This window comes from Oncorhynchus kisutch, unplaced genomic scaffold (assembly GCF_002021735.2).
Source record: "Oncorhynchus kisutch isolate 150728-3 unplaced genomic scaffold, Okis_V2 scaffold1650, whole genome shotgun sequence".
Classification (NCBI taxonomy): Eukaryota; Metazoa; Chordata; class Actinopteri; order Salmoniformes; family Salmonidae; genus Oncorhynchus; species Oncorhynchus kisutch.
The window spans coordinates 20,948-42,178 of NW_022263595.1; the positions used below are offsets into that span (position 1 = coordinate 20,948).

Consider the following 21,231-nt stretch of genomic DNA (forward strand, 5'->3'; position numbering starts at 1 on the left):
CAACCAAGAGTGTCCAGTCTTGTCAGGCTATGCTCTTGGTTGACTTGTTAGTTTACGCGCCAGCACTTGCAGAGGCTTAGTGCATCTCAACCAAATGCGCCCAATAGCTATTGTCCGGTTAGCTCAGTTGGTTAGAGTCTGATGCTAATAATGCAAAGGTCATGGGTTCGATCCCCGTACTGGCTAATATGTACATTTTGAGTGTCAAAATTGTGAGTCACATGCATGTAAATTGTCAATGGTGCCACATAATTAAGTTAAGTGCATTGCTGAAATAGCTCAGTTGGGAGAGCGTTAGACTGAAGATCTGAAAGTCCCTGGTTCGATTTCGGGATTTGTATTTGTTCTTTCTTTATGCTCTGGCTTCAAGGAAACTATCCACACCTTTGTTTGTGGATCTCAATGGTGTGTGTCACGCTGCTCCTCTGAAAGTAAGTAATGCTTTGCTTTTTCATCTGACATTTTGACATCAGTGTGACAGGAAAGTTGCTTGTCATTGTGACATGACAGTAGGTTGTCGTAAGACAAGGCTGCATGAAGTGTGAACTGAAGCTTTCTTGGATCCACAAAAAAAATGTGTTTTTGGGGAATGCGGGCAACGACCCCAATACCTATAGCATGCTACCAATTGATCAAATTCCCCAGCTGTTTGGAATTTCCGCAAGAAGCAACCAAGAGTGTCCAGTCTTGTCAGGCAATGCTCTTGGTTGACTTGTTAGTTTATGCGCCAGGCACCATTGACAATTTACATGCATGTGACTCACAATTTTGACACTCAAAATGTACATATTAGCCAGTACGGGGATCGAACACATGACCTTTGCATTACTAGCATCAGACTCTAACCAACTGAGCTAACCGGCCACTAGCTATTGGGTGCAATTGTTGAGATGCACTGAGCCTCTGCAAGTGCTGGCACATAAATTAACAAGTCAACCAAGAGCATAGCCTGACAAGACTGAACACTCTTGGTTGCTTCTTGCAGAAATTCCAAACAGCTGGGGAATTTGATCAATTGGTAGCATGCTATAGGTATTGGGATCGATGCCCGCATTCCCCAAAAACACATTTTTTTGTGGATCCAAGAAAGCTCCAGTTCACACTTCATGCAGCCTTGTCTTACTACAACCTACTGTCATGTAACAATGACTAGCAACTTTCCTGTCACACTGATGTCAAAATGTCAGATGAAAAAGCAAGACATTACTTACTTTCCGAGGAGCAGCGTGGCACACACCATTGAGGACCACAACAAAGCTGGGGATAGTTTCCTTGAAGCCAGAGCATAAAGAAAGAACAAATACAAATGCCAAAAACAGGGATTGAACCAGAGACCATTAGATCTTCAGTCTAACACTCTCCCAACTGAGATATTTCTGCAATTCACTAAACTTAATTATGTGGCACCATTGACAATTTACATGCATGTGACTCACAATTTTGACACTCAAAATGTACATATTAGCCAGTACGGGGATCGAACCCATGACCCAGACCAAGACCAAGACCCAGACTAAGACCAAGAACAAGACCAGACCAAGACCAAGACCAAGACCCAAGACCCAGACCCAGACCCAGGACCCAAGACCCAGACCCAGACCCAGGACCCAGACAAGACCCAGGACCCAGGACCCAGACCCAGGACCCAAGACCCAGGACCCAAGACCCAGACAAGACCAAGACCCAGACCCAAGACCCAGGACCCAAGACCCAGACAAGACCAAGACCCAGACAAGACCCAGACCCAGGACCCAAGACCCAGACCCAGGACCCAGGACCAGACAAGACCAACACCAAGACCCAGACCCAAGACCCAGGACCCAAGACCCAGACCCAGGACCCAAGACCCAGGACCCAAGACCCAGACCCAGGACCCAGACAAGACCCAGGACCCAAGACCCAGGACCCAAGACCCAGACCCAGGACCCAGGACCCAGACCCAGACCCAGGACCCAAGACCCAGAACCAGACCCAGACCCAGGACCCAAGACCCAGACCCAGACCCAGGACCCAAGACCCAGACCCAGGACCCAAGACCCAGACCCAGACCCAGACATGACCCAGACCCAGGACCCAAGACCCAGGACCCAAGACCCAGACCCAGGACCCAAGGCCCAGACCCAGGACCCAGACAAGACCCAGGACCCAAGACCCAGGACCCAAGACCCAGGACCCAAGACCCACTATCGAAGGCCTACTGGAAGCTGGGTGCATATACAGGACTCTATCACTCTGGAACACCCCCATACTTCCTGTTCTGAAGGCAGGAGGAGAAACATACCGGATGGTGCAGGATTTCCGGGCTGTAAATGAAGTTACCACACCCATCGATCTCCCTGTTCCAGACCCACACATCATACTGAGCAACCTGTCACCCAAACATCGGTATTTCACCGTAGTGGACTTGGCCAATGCCTTTTTCAGCATCCCATTGGATGAGGCTTCCCAGCCACTTTTTGCCTTTACCTACGAGAATCAGCAATTTACCTATTCCGTACTTCCCCAAGGTTACACTTCTTCCCCGGAAATCTTCAATTATATTCTGAAGACTCACCTGGCAGAACTGAAAATCCCAGAAGGAGTGATACTCATACAATACGTAGACGACCTGTTGCTGGGGGCTCCCACCTCAGACCTCTGTCTAGAAATGACTAAAACCCTGTTAGACTTTCTGGCAGTCAAAGGCTACAAAGTCAAGATGTCAAAAGTCCAATCATGCAGACGAACCGTTCTGTTCCTGGGAAGGGAAATCTCAAGCGAGGGGGCCGGACTCTCAAAATCACACCGAGACTCAATCCTACATCATCCCAGGCCCATTACTGTTTCAGGAATGCTCTCTTTCCTGGGGTTGACGGGATACAGCCGTACTCACATCCCAGACTATACTGAAAGAACTGAACCTCTGAGAGAAATTGTTCGAGAAGCTGGCCCTAGAAACCTACAGGCCCCACTTACATGGACTCCTGAAGCTTCAACGGCGTTTGGGCTCCTGAAGACTGACCTGTCTGTGGCTGCTGCTCTCACGGCACCAGACTACGGTAAAACATTTCACCTGGATGTTTCTGAAAAGGAAGGCTTTCCATCCGCCGTCCTTTTTCAGAAACATGAGGGGGAGAGAAGAGTACTCATGTACCACTCTTCAAAACTTGACCACATTGAAACCGGCCAGACCGCCTGTTCCAGATACGTTGCGGCGGTAGCCAAGGCGATTGAGAAGACAGCCCATCTGGTAATGTGCCACAAGATGCAAATACACACCCACCACGGGATGGCAGCATACCTCATCAGCAAAGAATTTACCTTCAGTGTGGACAGAAAAAACCAAATCCAGAACAAATGCACCCAGTCACACATCACTTTTGTGAACACCGACAAGAACATGGCAGATGCACTCACCGCAGAAGATGGCCTAGCACACTCCTGCCAAGAGAGGGCAGCACAAGAGCTCAAACTGAGACCAGACCTGGAAAATGAACCACTGACATCTCCAGACCTATGGCTGTACACAGACGGATGTTGCTACAAGGGAGACACAGTAAACGTAGCTGCCTATGCGGTCGTACAGCAGCTGCATGACAAAACACATGTCACGTTGGAATCAGGAATTATCCCCCAGCCAGCATCGGCACAACTTGCGGAAATTGTGGCTTTGACTCAAGCTCTAGAGAAAGCCGAAGGAAAAACTGTAAACATTTACACGGACTCGGCATACGCACACGGAGCAGTGCACATAGATGGACCACAATGGGTTAGGCGCAACTTTACCACCACAGGTAACCTACCCATCAAGCACCGAGCCCAAATGGAACGTTTGATGCATGCCGTGTCCTTACCAAAGACAGTGGCCATAATGAAATGCCGAGGCCACCAATGACTGACCAGCAGAATCAATCAAGGAAATGATGCCGCAGACCTGGCAGCCAAGGCCGCAGGAGGATACAGCCCCCGACAGATGGTGCTCGGGATAGAACCGGCAAGGACTGAATTGACAAGCCAACACATACTAGAACTACAGGAAGAGGCAGGCCCTTACGAACATTCGGTTTGGACACAGAAGGGAGGCTCTAAGGGACCAGATCGAATATGGAGATGCCATGATGGCCGACTGGTGGCTCCGGCTAATCTCTATCCAGAACTGATAAGGGAAGCCCATGGACCCACTCATGAAGGGAAACTCAGAACTTTACAGAAGGTTTCATACATATGGTGGCACCCCCACATGAAGGACATGACAGATTTATTCTGTGACGAATGCAACATATGTGGAAGCCACAATCCAAAGAAGCCCTACCAAACCCCGATGGTGGCCTACCCGGTGCCAAACGCATGTTTCCAAGACATCAGTATAGACTATACAGACATGGGAGAAGACAATGTAAAGAACGGGAAGAGATATTTGCTAGTAATGGTAGATAGATTCTCTAGATGGGTAGAAGCAATTCCAACAGCTAAGGAGGATGGGATAACGGTCATTAAGTGGCTACAGACAGAACTCATACCTAGATATGGGGTCCCTAGACATATCCGAAGCGACAATGGGTCCCACTTCGCAAACAAACACCTGAGACAGGTGGAGGAGAGGTTCGGCATTATACACAAGTTTGGTTCCGTGTATAAGCCGCAGGCCCAAGGCCTTGTGGAGCGCTGTAACCAATCTCTTAAGTGTAAGATAGCCAAAGTGTGTGCTGGTACAAAACTGACATGGGTGGAGGCCCTGCCACTGGCGTTGATGGCCATGAGGTCATCACCTGGGGCAGGGACTCATCTCTCACCCCACGAAATAATGATAGGAAGAGTAATGCCAGGTCCACCAAGAGAGGGAGGTCATATGCCCCCTCTTGATGTACACCAGATAGGTATGACTGACTATGTAAGAAAATTGACGGAACTGTCCGCAGCTCTTTCCAAACAGATACACAAAGTCCATGAGGGGGAGCTGACGGGAGATCCGGAGCAACTGAGGGTAAAGGTCGGCGATTGGGTAAGGATCAAGGTCCACAAAAGAAAGTGGGCGGATCCCAGGTGGACTGGACCGTACGAAGTGAAGGAGGTTACTTCACACTCAGTCCAGGTCAAAGGTAAATCGGGCGCACCTTGGCACCACTTGACTCATTGTACACCAGCACCGACTCCTTCTAGAACTCTGACTGAAGTCAGGGTCGATTTGAGCGACCTAAATTTGATTACAACCACAGAACCCTTAGTTGGTGAGGATGTGGGAGCAGCTCCCCAGCACACCAACTAACAGGTCGTCCAGAGATAGGGGCTATCCCTGGACGAGATTGGGGATATCGGGCCCCGTGTTTGTTATTTTTATTGTAGTCACAGGAGTTTCCATGGGGATTCTCCTGTGGGTATTAGAGCATCATACACCTACATCACAAACAGATATAGGACCCTCTAATGGGTCATCCAACCTGACCACATCCATGGCACATATAGAACTGACCAATCATTTGGGGGAGACAGATAATGGGTGGGAAGACTGGACAACAGACGAGGGGGCAGTGAAATGGCGGAAGCGACTGACTTTAACTAAGACAAATACGGGACTGAAACTTACTGTTAGGCCAGGGGGCCAGCCCTTAGGGTGTTATGATTTCATACTGGCCCCAGGGAATTCCGGGGTCAGATATTGGTTGTGGCGAATTTGCGTGACTAATAATCCTAAACCGACTTCGGTTACAGTAAGGAATGACAGGACCACACCCGTAAAAGGGTCCCCGTCATCCCCACTGTTTGGCCCGGTGGAGGCAATATCCAGGCTTAAAAGTCCGGATGATGTCATTTTAACAGCCACAGGAGTCTCAGGTTTTTCCAATAATTGGCTATTGTTGACCGAGGAAGCTGCAAATACCACCAGGCAGAGTTGTGTGGTGTGCATGGGAGCTCGTCCATTGCTCCGCATTGTCCCAGCAGTAGTGACTCTAGCATGTCTAATCCCTCTTATGACTACAGATAACCCCAGGGATAATTGTACTGCCTGGGATGAGGTCTATCCGGTTACTAAATTCACCACTAGGAACCCAGTGTTTTCCAACCAGGTTGCAAGGGCAAATTTTACTTGTGTCAATATGACGGGAGGAGGAACCGAGGTGGGATGGATCCCTGCGGATTGGTGTCTGGATACAGTTAATATTAAGGGGAGCCTCAGGCCAATATCCAGAGCAGATGTGTGGTGGTGGTGTGGTAGCACGGTCCTGTTTGATAAGTTACCCTCTAACAGTACTGGACGCTGTGCACTTGTTACTCTCTTGTTGCCTGTTTCTATCTACCCTATAGGAGCCGAGGACCTTGTTCTGCGGACCCAGGGAGTGAATCCCGGATATAGGGGACGTTCCAGGAGAGACACCACCCCATCTAGTGGAGACCCCTCCTACATAGACGCTATCGGAGTCCCTAGGGGAGTGCCTGATGAGTATAAGTTAATAGATCAGGTAGCTGCAGGGTTTGAATCATCCATCTGTTGGTGGTGCACAATTAACAAGAATGTTGATCGTATTAACTATATACATTACAACGTCCAAAGACTAGGCAACTGGACTCAGCAGGGTTTTGAAGCAGTACATGGTCAACTGGCTGCAACCAGCCTGATGGCTTTCCAAAATCGTATTGCCATTGATATGTTACTCTCTGAGAAGGGCGGAGTTTGCTCTATGTTTGGTGACCAGTGTTGTACTTTCATCCCTAATAACACAGCCTCGGATGGTAGTTTGACGGTCGCTCTGGAAGGTCTGCGGACGCTTAATGGTAAAATGAAATCTCATTCTGGGATAGATACCTCGATGTGGGACTCCTGGATGAGTGCGTTTGGTAAATATAAAACCCTGGTGTCCTCCATTTTGGTATCCATTTCGGTGTTCGCTGCCATTTTAGTTCTCTGTGGATGCTGTTGCATTCCATGCATCCGTTCCCTTACCACTAGGGTTCTCTCTAGAGCAATTGACCCTTCCTCCCCTTCCCAGATGTTTCCTCTGCTGGATAAAGACCTACTTGAATTCTAGGATGAGGAGGAGAGTGCCTATTAGGTTTACATTATATCTGCTGTTGCCTTATGGGGATGTATGTATGTGTTATGCAAGTGGATCATTCCGCCTGACTTGCCTAGTTTAAGTCACATCTCTTTGGAGATGTGAAGAGAGGGAATCACAACTTTTTCCTGCGGGAAAAAGTTGGCTTATGTAGACAAGCATTTTACTTTTATTTTGAGCTGTTGTTCTCCGCTCTGTTAAATGAGGGTTGTAAGTTCCTAGGTGGCTGGTAGCCAACTTAGTACATAGTGGGATTTAATGGAGAACATGATGGTAATACATATATATCTATTTCTGTTTAATACCGTGCCTTATTTCATAGTCCCCTTGGGAGAAGTTTCTCTTTGTGTCTGGATCTAGTTAGGTTGTGTCACGTCTCTGGTGAGACGTGAAGAGAGGGTTTTGTAGAGAAATGCAATTTCGTATGCAGGTGACCAACCTATTGCTAATACAGGGCTACAACTTAAAGTAAAGCCTGTGGGGTCCCCTACAGGATAGCTCCCGCATTACACTAACTGCCAAAACCAGCGCATACACATAATCTCCTTTGTAGCTGAACATTGTGTGCCCGAAGAGGATTCTACGATGACGGACAGACAACTGAGCCAATGGCGGAAGACTACAGACTACACCCCAGCTGAACCAATCCAAAGATCCGATCTTCCAGAATCAACCTACTTTCTGTTCTATATATAAGTGGTGTACTGATTGTAACGGTCTTTTTGCCTGCAGTTCCGTACGAACTAGCGGAGGAGCCGTAATTACGCTGTTCTAGATATCTTCACTCTGAATAAACTGTCGCTTGTCATACAATTTACCACCTTGTCTGAATCGATCCTTGACCGACTCGCCCGTCTACATATCTAATTTCTAACACCTGCTACATTCAACAAAAAAGTGCATAAAATGTTCCACCTCAATACCACAAATATCACATTCTCTTTTGATATCCCTATTTATTTGATGCAAAACCACATTTGTAAAAATCCTATTATGTTTCAATTTAAAATCGTTGTCTTCACACTCTATAGAATTATATTTTACATTGACATTCTTCCATATTGATTTCACATCCATATTTGCAAACACCCTAGACCACACTTTTTCCGAAGCAGGAACTTTTATCTCTTTTAAAATACATTTACTATAAACCATTTTAACTTTTAAACCTGATAAATCATGTTTCTCCCCATTACTTTCATAATATAAAACCGGTAAACCCCTCGCTCTTTTAGCCACCTCTTTATTTATTAAAATCACCCACTCCCCAGGAATACATTCTAATATTTTCTTGTAATTATTCTCCACAGTAGTTTTACTTATCTCTTCATCTATTTCAACCACATTATCATATATTGCTTGAAACGGAAGGAACCCAGGAATGACCTCATATACTATGTCACCTATCTGCCTCATCCCAGCCCTCATAAAATATTTACAAAACAACGTCATATTATTACACTTTATCTTTGGATTTAAAAATATCGGCTGATTTAAAATATTTTCTAAAATGGTACATTCATAAGAAATATTTGGTAAAAATTGCCCCCAAGCCTCCAATACTTCTCTATAAAACAACGATATATTACCTACCATTTCCTTCTTCATACTCATCAATAAACCATTGTCCCCCACCCTCCCTACCTCTTGCAAATAATCTTTAAAAAACCTTTTCCACCCATAATCCAATTCACCAAATAAATATTTCCGTACCATTTTTACTCTAATTGCTGTTTTCCTTACACTTAAATCTACCAACTTCAAACCCCCCTCCTCATAACCTGCAATCAAAGTTTTAAAAGCTATTTTCACCCCCTTCCCATCCCATAAAAAATTTACTAAAATCTTATTCATTTCAGATAAAACCCATTCTGGCATATCCAAAACATTCATTACGTAAATAAAAATTGACATCAACAAGGAATTTATCACAATGACTTTCCCTTTTAACTTCAAAGACCTCCCCTTCCACATATTTACCACCTTTCTAACTTTATTTATTACACCACTCCATGTCAAATCCCTAGCTTCCATTTCCTTCACCCCTAAAAAAACTCCTAACACCTTAAAATAATCGTTTACCACCTTAAAAGTAAAATTTCCCTCATTAATCTTCCCAATATACATTACAACTGACTTCTCCATGTTAACCTTTGCCCCTGATGCTTGTCCATATACTTTAAAACACTCCATCACCCTTTTAACACTTCCCTCATCTCTAACTGTTATAGTGGTATCATCTGCGTATTGATGAATCAAACTAAAACCTCCTTGTGGAGTCTGTACACAATTTATAAGATGATCTTTTTTAAGAAATGCTGCTAAAGGTTCTACCGATAAAACAAATAATAAAGCTGATAAAGGGCACCCCTGTCTCACAGATCTCTCAAGAATAAAATAATCAGTTAAAACTCCATTACACTTCACCCTACTTTTTGCCTTCTTATATAATAATTTTATCCATCCTATTATTCTATTACCAAAACCATATTTATCCATTACCCTAAACATAAAATCATGTTCTACCCTATCAAAGGCTTTATTTAAATCTATGCTTAACACTATTCCCCCTATCTTATCATGATTCATTTTATTTATCACATCTCTAATCGTATTAATTGTATCAGCAATATCTCTACCAGGCACACTATAATTCTGTGTAGGTGCTATAATATCATTTAAAACTTGCTTCATTCTATTTGCCAGTATCTTAGCTAAAATCTTATAATCCGAATTTAATAAACTAATTGGCCTATAATTCTCCAGTTTCAATTTGCTCCCCTTATTTTTATATAAAATCGTTATCAGCCCTGTCACCATAGATTCTGAAACACTATTATTATCCTCCATATATTGATAAACCTCCAATAAAATAGCTGCTAAAAAACGTTCATATATTTTATAAAATTCTGCAATTATTCCATCCACTCCAGGACTCTTATTTACTTGTAACCCCTTTATCGCATCTTTATCTTTATTCACTGTTATCTTCCCAACACACATTTGTTTATCCTCAACATCAATTTGCACATCCACACTATCCAATATCTCCTTTACACACCCCTCATCCACCTCCCCTTTCTTAAATAAATCCTTATAAAAATTCTGCACTGTTTCTAATATCTCTACATAATCATTGACAACTTCACCCTTTACATTTTCAATCTCTCTAATATATGTTCTCCTCTGTTTATTCTTCTCTAAACCAAGAAGAAATGAAGTACATTTCTCCCCCTCCAAAACATACTTTGCCTTACTTCTTATAATTGCACCCTTACACTTATCTATTTCATATTTACTCAGTTTTGCTTTTAAATCTAAAAACCTTTCTATATTATGATTAAGTTCACTGTCACACTTCCCCATTTCTTCATCCAATCTAGCCCTCAACTCATTTTCTTCTCTTTTCATCTTTCCTCTCTTTTTCCTTGCATATCTTATACTAAAACCTTTTATTTTTTCCTTAACCTTGTCCCACCATAAACACTTATCATTCTCTTTCCGCTTATCCTCCATTTCACATGCTATCAAAGATGTAATTTGTTTCCCATATTCCTCATCTTCTAAATACCCTGCATTCATACACCATATTCCACCCCCTGTTCTTTCCTTATCTAAACCCACTGAAAATGTTAAACCTGCATGATCACTAAAAGTTGTAAAACATACTTAATATCTTTCATAAAATTCCTTAAACCTTCTTTTACTAAAACCAGATCTATCCTTGTTTGTTTCAAATCCCCTAAAACCACCTGCCTTCTAGAAAATTCTCTTTTGTCTGGATTTTCCTCTCTCCACATATCAATTATTCCTTTTTCTAACATCATCTTCTTTAAAACCCCCCAGATTCATCACTTCTAAAAATAGCTCCTCTTGTCATATCCAGTCTATCCATTTTAACATTAAAATCCCCAACTACAATACAATTCCCCTCACACCATTTCCCTAATTCTAAAAATAAATCTTTGCGCTCTATTTCATTATTAGGCGCGTAAATATTTATAATTCTAAAAACCATACTCATATATTCAAAATCCAAAATTAAAATCCTCCCATTATTATCATTATATATATGTTTCACATTCTCTACCACATCCTTCTTCAATAAAATAGCAACACCACATGAATTACCCCTGCCATTGTTAACAAAAATAAAATCTCTCCATATTTTTTTAACTTCTAAAATACATATATTGTCCCAATGTGTTTCTTGAAGGCATAAAATATCAGAATTCTTCATTTTGACTATTCTTTGAAATTTTTCCATTGTTCTTAAACCGTTCGCATTTATTGACATAAACCATTCCAATAAATAGTAAAAATAATAAATATTTTCTCATTTACCTCTATCTGTTGTCATGTTTTCTTCCTTTTCTGTCCTTTTTCACCTCCGCCGCCGCTTTCCTCTTCCTGTAGCCTCCCCATTTTCTGTCAATCTGTTCCATGTCATCTGAATCTGAATTTGATTCTAAAGCCATCTCTTCCAAGAAACTTAAACTCTTCTTTCCAGTGCCTGTTGTGCTTCCTGTATCCATTTGTGTCTCCTTTATTATTGTCAGCATCCCACTCCCCTCCACTTCACCTTCTTCCGAGGCACCCACATAGCCCGAGGTCCCCCCCAAAATCTGTGAGTCCCCAGTTCCTCCATCCAGCCCACTCCCCTTCTCCTCCTGAAAACTCCCTCTTCTTATTTCTGAGTCCATACTGCTCCCTATTTCGTTCGTCTTCTGTTCGATTTTCTCCCTTCTTGCGTTCTCCGTCTCTCCACACTCCACCACGTCCTCTCCTCCATCATGTTCTTCTGGTCTCGGTGATACATCAGTCTCCACAAAAAGATCTTGGCTCCTCTCCTCATTCACAACCTCTCCACAGTTGCACTCGTCAGTTCTCATGCGACATCCTTCGCAAAATGCCCTTTCCTTTCCACCTAAACATTCTCTTGCATAATGCCCTTGCTTCCCACACTTATAACATTTTAATTCAGGGCAGTCCTTCAAAATATGACCAGGCTGAATACAAAGCCTACAAACTCTGACCTGCTTATCATGAATAACTCTAAAGTACTCTCCTCCTTCAAGTGTGTCAAACTTTGTAGAGTACGGCAATGATTTCACAGTGTCAGTAAATTTCACTTTGCAGTATCTCGTGCCATCTGCTATCTCCGTCCCTGGCCAAACTCTCCTCCTGATTTCAGAGACTGCTGATACACCCCAGCTACATAGGTTGGCCAATATAGCGTTGTCTTCCATATACACAGGCAGATTCATGAAAGAGACTATAAGTTCATTGGAAACCATGTCTCTTGCCATAATTCTTGTTTCTTTAATCATAAAGCCATCCATTAAGCGCTCTTTTCCTTTTCCATTTCTCATCGTGACCTCGTACTTTCTTTCTCCTTTTACTCTACATCCCACCACCTCTCCACACACCTCTTTAATTGCACGTAGTAACTCCATCGTCGTGACCCTATCTTCTCCCATCAACTCCACTGCCACCGTAAATTCTTTACCATATTTCATCTCTCCTTCATCTCCATTTTTCTTCCGTTGAGCATTTTCTTTGTCCTTATCCATTCCATTAGCCATTGCCATGTTGTCTGTCATAGTAAAGAAAATTAACACCCAAAAAACTCTTCCCCCAAGCAGCAAAACTGCAAAGGGGGAAAAAACGAACCAAACTTAAACTTGTTCAAATGCAAAAATCTAAATTATACTCCAAAAAACGATGAAAATAACCAAAAAAGCTCTCAAGCAAACAAACACTCACTCACGACTTGATTACCAACACCTGTCAAACTTTCCAAACAGGAAGTGCTCACTCAGGCCGGTGTGGTCGTAAGCGAGAAAATATCTCTTGGTGCACTATATAAAGTCAAAGTGAGTCTGATTAACAGCTGTTGCATTTTCACCATTTAGATAAGCATCTTTGTGTCACTCAAAAAGTGGAAGAAATTGCATATACTGTAGCCATAATTTGTAGCACAGATTGTTGGATGAAATACAAACTAAACTTGCTTACTTATTTCAAAGCGAGGGCACATATTTCAGCCTTGTGGGAAAAAGCGGACAAAGAGTTGAAATGCCACAAGGCAGTGACAAAAAGCTTACAGCACCTGGTATTCCCAGGCAGTCTCCCATCCAAGTACTAACCAGGCCCGACCCTGCTTAGCTTCCGAGATCAGACGAGATCAGGCATGCACGAGCAAAACTCATGTGACCACTTGCCGCAATGTTATCTTTTTGGCTCATTTTTCAAAATAAAAGCCTGAAACTATGTCTGAAGACTATTGACACCCTGAGGAAGCGATAGGAAAAGGAATCTGCTTGATATCCCTTTAAATGGAGCAAAGGGAGGCTATGGAACATGGAGTTTTCAAAATAGAAGCCACTTCCTGTTTTGATTTTCCTCAGGGTTTCGCCTGCAATATCAGTTCTGTTATACTCACAGACAATTACCCCACTCTTCCACCAAGGCACCTGCAAGTACTCAGACATTTCTGTGGGGAATGGCCCTTGCTCTCACCCTCCAATACAACAGGTCCCAGATGTGCTCAATGGGAATGAGATGCGGGCTCTTCACTGACCATGGCAGAACACTGATATCCCTGTCTTGCAGGAAATCATGCACAGAATGAGCAGTATGGCAGGTGTCATTGTCATGCTGGAGGGTCATGTCAGGATGAGCCTGCAGGCAGGGTACCACATGAGGGAGGAGGATGTCTTCCCTGTAATACACAGCGTTGAGACTGCCTGCAATGACAACAAGCTTAGTCCGATGATGCTGTGACACACTGCGCCAGACCATGACGGACCCTCCACCTCCAAATCGATCTCGCTCCAGAGTACAGGCCTCGGTGTAATGCTCATTCCTTCAACGATAAATGTAAATCCGACCATCACCCCTGGTGAGACAACACCGCGACTCGTCAGTGAAGAGCACTTTTTGGCAGTCCTGTCTGGTCCAGCAACGGTGGGTTTGTGCCCATAGGTGACGCTGTTGCCGGTGATGTCTATTGAGGACCTGCCTTACAACCGGCCTACAAGCCCTCAGTTCAGCCTCTCAGCTTATTGCGGAAAGTCTGAGCACTGATGTAGGGATTGTGCGTGGGAAACATGGGAAACAGTGTTTAAACCCTTTACAATGAAGATCTGTGAAGTTACTTGGATTTTTACAAATTATCTTTGAAAGACAGGGTCCTAAAAAAGGGGCGTTTATTTTTTTGCTGAGTTTATATATATAGTACAAATAGTATTTACAAATTCACCACATTTATGATTTTATATGGGAATCAAAAAGCTTTCATGAATGTTCACCATGTGCTGATGTGCTCAGCACTGTCAACAGACCCCATTATGACATCACAATGTAACGGAAGCCTTGCCATGATATCATTGCTGGTTCCATCTGACAAGCAACATTTCATTTCCACTCATTTCAATGATAGATCTCTCACAGAGATAGGTTAACCTTTCTGAACTACCGATTAAAAAGGAAAGAGGTTAAGTTCTTATTTTGAGAGTGTTAATATTTATCATCAATGGCTTATCGAGGGAGAAAATCAAGTTTTGTAAGGCTCATCAGTTTTTCAAACGTTTTTCCAAAAATATCACTGTTTATTTTGTGGTTTCATAGACATACAGTATGCCTACATCAGTAAAATCTTTAGCTTACATTTTTTTTATGACACACTGTAGAAACTATTTTGCCTACTTCACTTCTGCTATACATTTCATACTGTACCATTGTGATCCAGGGCTATCAGGAGAGCTACCCAATCCCAGAGGGCCATCGTGGCTTCATCAGTGATGCCAGACTTCTGCAGATGCAGAGAGCTGAGAGAGAGGCCATGGAAGCAAAGCAAAGAAAGATAAGTGCTATCCATGAGAATTATGTCCGGACTGCTCTCATCGGGGTTGGCAGCACCTTCGCGCACCACTTCGTCCCCTCTATTCAGTGCATTCCGCGGCCGAAAGCTCCACCAAGGCCTTTGCCACGAAGGCTTGAACACATAGCTCTGGCCCCACTGAAGAACGTGGTGGGGGTGGACGGAGCCCAAGTTCGACCCGGATCTAAACTCTCTGGAGTCCATCCAGGTAAATAAATCATTCAGCAGCATTAGCGTGTGGCCTGTTCCCGTCCCTCCAACTGGAGCTCCCTCCAAGAGGGGCAAGAAGAAGAAGGGCAGGCGGGAGTCGAAGCCCTGAAAGCCCAGTCGGACCAGGGCTGTGCTGACAACAACGGACCCATTGACCTGATGAAGGAGGTGAGGGACATCGAGGCTCACCTGAAGGAGGAGGCCTGGGAGGTAGGATGGACTTCGAATTTATTGTAAATGTGAAAGTTTGCAGTTCAGAATTATACTTGGACCGATAAATTGCCAAAACAGATAGTTGTTCCATGTCTTAAAATCAAATCAAAATGTATTTGTCACATGTGCCGAACACAACAAGTGTGGCCCTTACCGTGAAACCAACAGTGCAGTTCAAGAAGAGTTAAGAAAATATTTCCCAAATAAACTTAAGTAAAAATTTATAATAATTAAAGTAACACAATGACATAACAATAACGAGGCTAAATACAGGGGGTATCGGTACCAAGTCAGTGTGCGGGGGTACAGGTTAGAAAGGATACTCTCTTTGACAGCATGATAGAATAGATCCTAGAATACAGGATCTCTCTGTATTAGTTTATGTATATACTAGTTCTATATGTATTTCTATGATGGGAGCATTCTTTTCTGGTCTATACCAAAGGTGGTACATGAGGTGAAGGCCGTGGGCAGGAGAAGTTTGGGCTCGGCCATGTCCACAGGGGAAATAGCCACCAGCTCTCTGGGAAGCCTGAGCTCAGTGGATATGAACACCCCTACTGAGCTCCGTGACTACTTGTATGTTGGGACCCCGGGCAAAGTTGCGTGACAGCCCACCCAGGCCTGCCCCCCTCCTATCAAGCCCAGGAGCAAACTGCCTCGGCCTATAAGGTTCCTTAGCTTGCCAAAGGCTGCCACCGGCTCAGGTCAGTCCCTCTCATGTACTCACACGAATGTAAATTAGACAGGGAGATGAAGCTAGGTAGATTGATAGAAAAACAGTAGGAAGGGAAGAGACACAAATGGCTTTAGCCCAGGGCCACACTTGATTTGCCTGTTTCACAGTGAGATAACCTTTACTCAAGGCTAATTGGACCCTTCTTCTGAACAGGGAGAGCACCAAAAATATATGTGCTAAATTTAAAATGATATCATAATGAACTAGTGTTAAAAGCTACAAACAGATATGGAAATGAGTAAATACATAAATAAATACATACAGTTCATAGAGAGATAGATGTCTGCTGTTAACCCATAGACAAGATGGCAGCCAGTGAGCCAAAGGGTCAAATTAAGAACCAGGCCAGATTGCAGGCCCTGTCCAACCCAGAGCAGGCCCTGACTAAGACCTTCAAGCTGCTCCACTCTGCCTCTGATGACTGGTGAGCATTCACTGTAGACCAGACCAATGGAGCTAGGCTAAAGGAAGCACAGTGTAGTGTCCTTGGAAATGTAGATTTGAGCTACAGAGCGTAGAAACTTCTGAATTTAAGAGACCAGAGTCCTAATTGATGAACATCATTATAATGTTTTTGGAAAATGTTGTGGAAAATGCTTACGTTTCTTTCACTGAATTGCAGGGAGAAGAAGATCGAGGGCTTGACCTCTCTCCGTGTGATGGCTCAGAACCACATGGACATACTGATGCCTAAACTCCATGATATCTGCCTTGCCATTATAAATGAGGTAGCTGTATTCATTCACTGCCCTATTCATTCATCTGCACAAATCTGCTACATTTGGAGAACAAGTCAAATTGTGTCATGTTTCTGATGTTCGTGGGTTGTTCTGCTCAACATTAATAGCTGGGCCTGTGTGTGTTATTATGATTCAGGTGAAGAACCTGCGCTCTGCAGTGTCCTGTGCTGCCATGGCCACACTGGGGGACATGTACGTCCACCTCCAGAGGGCCATGGACAGTGAGGTGGAGGGGACGGCACGCGTGCTGCTGCACAAAGCCAGCGAGGCCAACGCCTTCATCCGGCAGGGCGCCAACTTTGCCCTGGGTCACATGGTGCAGAGCTGCACCCCTACCCGTGTGATGAATGCCTTGGTGGTCGGTGGGCTGAGGTAAAGAGGGAGAGGGGTCAATTAACACTCACTAAGGGGTAGATCCGGACTTCCACAAATTGTCCCATTATCCAAACCTATATAAAATATATTTTTGATTTGTTTAACACTTTTTTCTTACTACAGGATTCCAATTGTGCCATTTCATAGTTTTGATGTCTTCACTATTATTCTAAACTGTAAAAATTGTAAAAATAAAGAAAAACCCTTAATCGAGTAGGTGTGTCCAGACTTTTGACTGGTACTGTATATATTGTGATAATGCAAATATGGTACAATCCAGGGGTGCAAAGCTTTTGGTGTTACGGTTTTCTAAGTGTGGTGAAGGAGAGTCGGACCAAACTGCAGCGTGTCGATTGCGATCCATGTTTATTTAAACAAACGTAAACACGACTAAACACGAACACTACAAAAACAATAAACGAAACGAAAACCGAAAACAGCCTATACTTGTGTCAACTAACATCAAACAAGGACATCAAGACACTCAGGACAAATAGGACAATCACCCACGACAAACTCAAAGAATATGGCTGCCTAAATATGGTTCCCATTCAGAGACAACGATAAGCACCTGCCTCTAATTGAGAACCACTCCAGACAGCCATAGACCTTGCTAGATAACCCCACTAGCTACAATCCCAAAAACATACACACCAAACCCCAAGACAAAACACACCACAATACAAAAACTCCATGCCACACCCTGGCCTGACCCAATACATGAAGAAAAACACAGAATACTTAGACCAGGGCGTGACAGAACCCCTCCCCTAAGGTGCGGACTCCCGAACGCACCTCAAAACAATAGGGAGGGTTCCGGGTGGGCGTCTGTCCATGGTGGCGGCTCCGGCGCGGGACGTGGAACCCACTCAGTTAATGTCTTAGTCCCCTCTCCTCGCGTCCCTGGATAGACCACCCTCGCCGCCGACCATGGCCTAGTAGTCCTCACCCAGAACCCCACTGGACTGAGGAGCAGATCGGGACTGAAGGACAGCTCGGGACTGAAGGACAGCTCGGGAGTGAGAGGCAGCTCGGGAGTGAGAGGAAGCTCGGGAGTGAGAGGAAGCTCGGGAGTGAGAGGAAGCTCGGGAGTGAGAGGAAGCTCGGGAGTGAGAGAAAGCTCGGGAGTGAGAGAAAGCTCGGGAGTGAGAGAAAGCTCGGGAGTGAGAGAAAGCTCGGGAGTGAGAGAAAGCTCGGGAGTGAGAGAAAGCTCAGGAGTGAGAGAAAGCTCAGGCAGGTAGATAGATCTACCAGATCCTGGCTGGCTGGTGTTTTCAGCAGATCCTGGCAGATCTGGAAGAGTCTGGTTGACTGGCAGATCTGGAAGAGTCTGGTTGACTGGCAGATCTGGAAGAGTCTGGTTGACTGGCAGATCTGGAAGAGTCTGGTTGACTGGCAGATCTGGAAGAGTCTGGTTGACTGGCAGATCTGGAAGGTCGTTGACTGGCAGATCTGGAAGAGTCTGGTTGACTGGCAGATCTGGAAGAGTCTGGTTGACTGGCGGATCTGGAAGAGTCTGGTTGACTGGCGGATCTGGAAGAGTCTGGTTGACTGGCGGATCTGGAAGAGTCTGGTTGACTGGCGGATCTGGAAGAGTCTGGTTGACTGGCGGATCTGGAAGAGTCTGGTTGACTGGCGGATCTGGAAGAGTCTGGTTGACTGGCGGATCTGGAAGAGTCTGGCTGACTGGCGGATCTGGAAGAGTCTGGCTGACTGGCGGATCTGGAAGAGTCTGGCTGACTGGCGGATCTGGAAGAGTCTGGTTGACTGGCGGATCTGGAAGAGTCTGGCTGACTGGCGGATCTGGAAGAGTCTGGCTGACTGGCGGATCTGGAAGAGTCTGGCTGACTGGCGGATCTGGAAGAGTCTGGCTGACTGGCGGATCTGGAAGAGTCTGGGCTGCCTGCGGATCTGGAAAAGTCTGGCTGACTGGCGGATCTGGAAGAGTCTGGCTGACTGGCGGATCCTGGCAGACTGAAAGATCTGGCTGCTCCATGCTGACTGGCGGCTCTGGCTGCTCCACGCTGACTGGCGTCTCTGGCTGCTCCATGTAGGCTGACAGCTCTGGCGGCTTCTTACAGACTGGCAGCTCTGGCGGCTCCGTGCAGACTGGCAGCTCCTTGCAGACTGGCAGCTCCTTACAGACTGGCAGCTCCGTGCAGACTGGCAGCTCCTTGCAGACTGGCAGCTCCTTGCCGACTGGCAGCTCCTTGCCGACTGGCAGCTCCTTACCGACTGGCAGCTCCTTGACTGGCAGCTCGGGCTGCTCCACGTAGACTGACAGCTCTGGCTGCTCCACGTAGACTGACAGCTCTGGCTGCGCTAAACAGGCGGGAGAATCCAGCAGCGCTGTAGAGGAGGAAAGCTCTGGCAGCGCTGAACAGGCGGGAGACTCCGGCAGCGCAGGAGAGGAGGAAGGCTCTGGCTGCGCAAAACAGGCGGGAGAATCCAGCAGCACTGTAGAGGAGGAAAGCTCTGGCAGCGCTGAACAGGCGGGAGACTCCGGCAGCGCTGGAGAGGCGAGGCGCACTGTAGGCCTGATGCGTGGTGCTGGTACTGGTGTTACTGGACCGAGGACACGCACAGGAAGCCTGGTGCGGGGAGCTGCTACCGGAGGGCTGGAGTGTGGAGGTGGCACAGGATGGGCTATACCGTGAAGGCGTACTGGAGATCTTGAGAGCAGTGCTGGCACAGGACGTGTAAGGCTAGGGATGTGCACAGGAGGCCTGGTGCGTGAGGCTGGCACCAACTTCACCAGCCGACTAACACGCACCTCAGGACGAGTATGGAGCGCTAACCCAGGTGCCATCAAATCCCCGACACGTTCCGTCGGGCGAATTCCATGCGAAAAGCACCAACACAGCAACTCCCTCATTTCTCTCTCCTCCAATTTCCCCATTAACTCCTTCACAGTCTCTGTTTCGCTCACCTCCAACACCGGCTCTGGTCTCCTCCTAGGCTCCTCACGATAAACAGGGAGAGTTGGCTCAGGTCTCACTCCTGACTCTGCCACACTCTCCCTGAGCCCCCCCCCCCCCAAGACATTTTTGGGGCTGATTCTCAGGCTTCCTTCCGAGTCGCCGTGCTGCCTCCTCATAACGGCGCCTCTTCGCTCTCGCCGCCTCCAGTTCTTCTTTGGGGCGCTCTCGCCGCCTCCAGTTCTTCTCCAGGCTGAGCCCAGGGTCCTTCTCCGTTTAGGATTTCCTCCCATGTCCAGAAATCCTTATAGCGCATCTCCTCTTTGGGCTGCTCCTGCCTGTTGACACGCTGCTTGGTACGTTGGTGGTGGGTGATTCTGTTACGGTTTTCGAAGTGTGGTGAAGGAGAGTCGGACCAAACTGCAGCGTGTCGATTGCGATCCATGTTTATTTAAACAAACGTAAACACGAACACTACAAAAACAATAAACGAAACCCGAAAACAGCCTATACTTGTGTCAACTAACATCAAACAAGGACATCAAGACACTCAGGACAAATAGGACAATCACCCACGACAAACTCAAAGAATATGGCTGCCAATCAGAGACAACGATAAGCACCTGCCTCTAATTGAGAACCACTCCAGACAGCCATAGACCTTGCTAGATAACCCCACTAGCTACAATCCCAAAAACATACACACCAAAACCCCAAGACAAAACACACCACAATACAAAAACTCCATGCCACACCCTGGCCTGACCCAATACATGAAGAAAAACACAGAATACTTAGACCAGGGCGTGACACATGGAGACTTACCCAGAAAGACTCACAGCTTTAATCGCTGCCAAAGGTGATTCTAACATGTATTGTGAATACTTATGTAAATTGAGATATTTCTGTATTTCATTTTCAATACATTTGAGAAAAAAAAATTAGACATGTTTTCACTTTGTCATTATGGGGTATTGTCTGCAGTTGGTTGAGATAAACATTTAAAAAACTATAATTTAATCCATTTGGAACTCAGGCTGTAAGAAAACAAAATGAGGAATAAGTTAAGGGGTATGAACACCTTCTGAAGGCACTGTATATCTGCAAGAAAGTGATAAAT

The 21,231-nt window shown here is 45.4% G+C and overlaps 2 protein-coding genes across 2 annotated transcripts; both read left to right on the forward strand.

Moving 5' to 3' along the window:
* Positions 1-2,170: 2,170 nt before the first annotated feature.
* Positions 2,171-15,949, forward strand: LOC116367125 (uncharacterized; the record flags this gene model as incomplete). Its single annotated transcript, XM_031818832.1, has 5 exons — positions 2,171-3,773; positions 6,283-6,437; positions 14,785-15,124; positions 15,194-15,336; positions 15,785-15,949. Coding segments are annotated over 5 exons (2,406 nt in total), but the record flags the coding sequence as incomplete, so codon positions are not given.
* Positions 15,950-16,383: 434 nt separating this feature from the next.
* On the forward strand, positions 16,384-17,209 carry LOC116367126 (TOG array regulator of axonemal microtubules protein 1-like). Its single transcript, XM_031818833.1, has 3 exons — positions 16,384-16,502; positions 16,701-16,806; positions 16,955-17,209. The coding sequence occupies exons 1-3, from the start codon at positions 16,384-16,386 to the stop codon at positions 17,192-17,194; spliced, it is 465 nt and encodes a 154-aa protein (XP_031674693.1). The 3' UTR covers positions 17,195-17,209.
* The last annotated feature ends 4,022 nt before the right edge of the window (positions 17,210-21,231 follow it).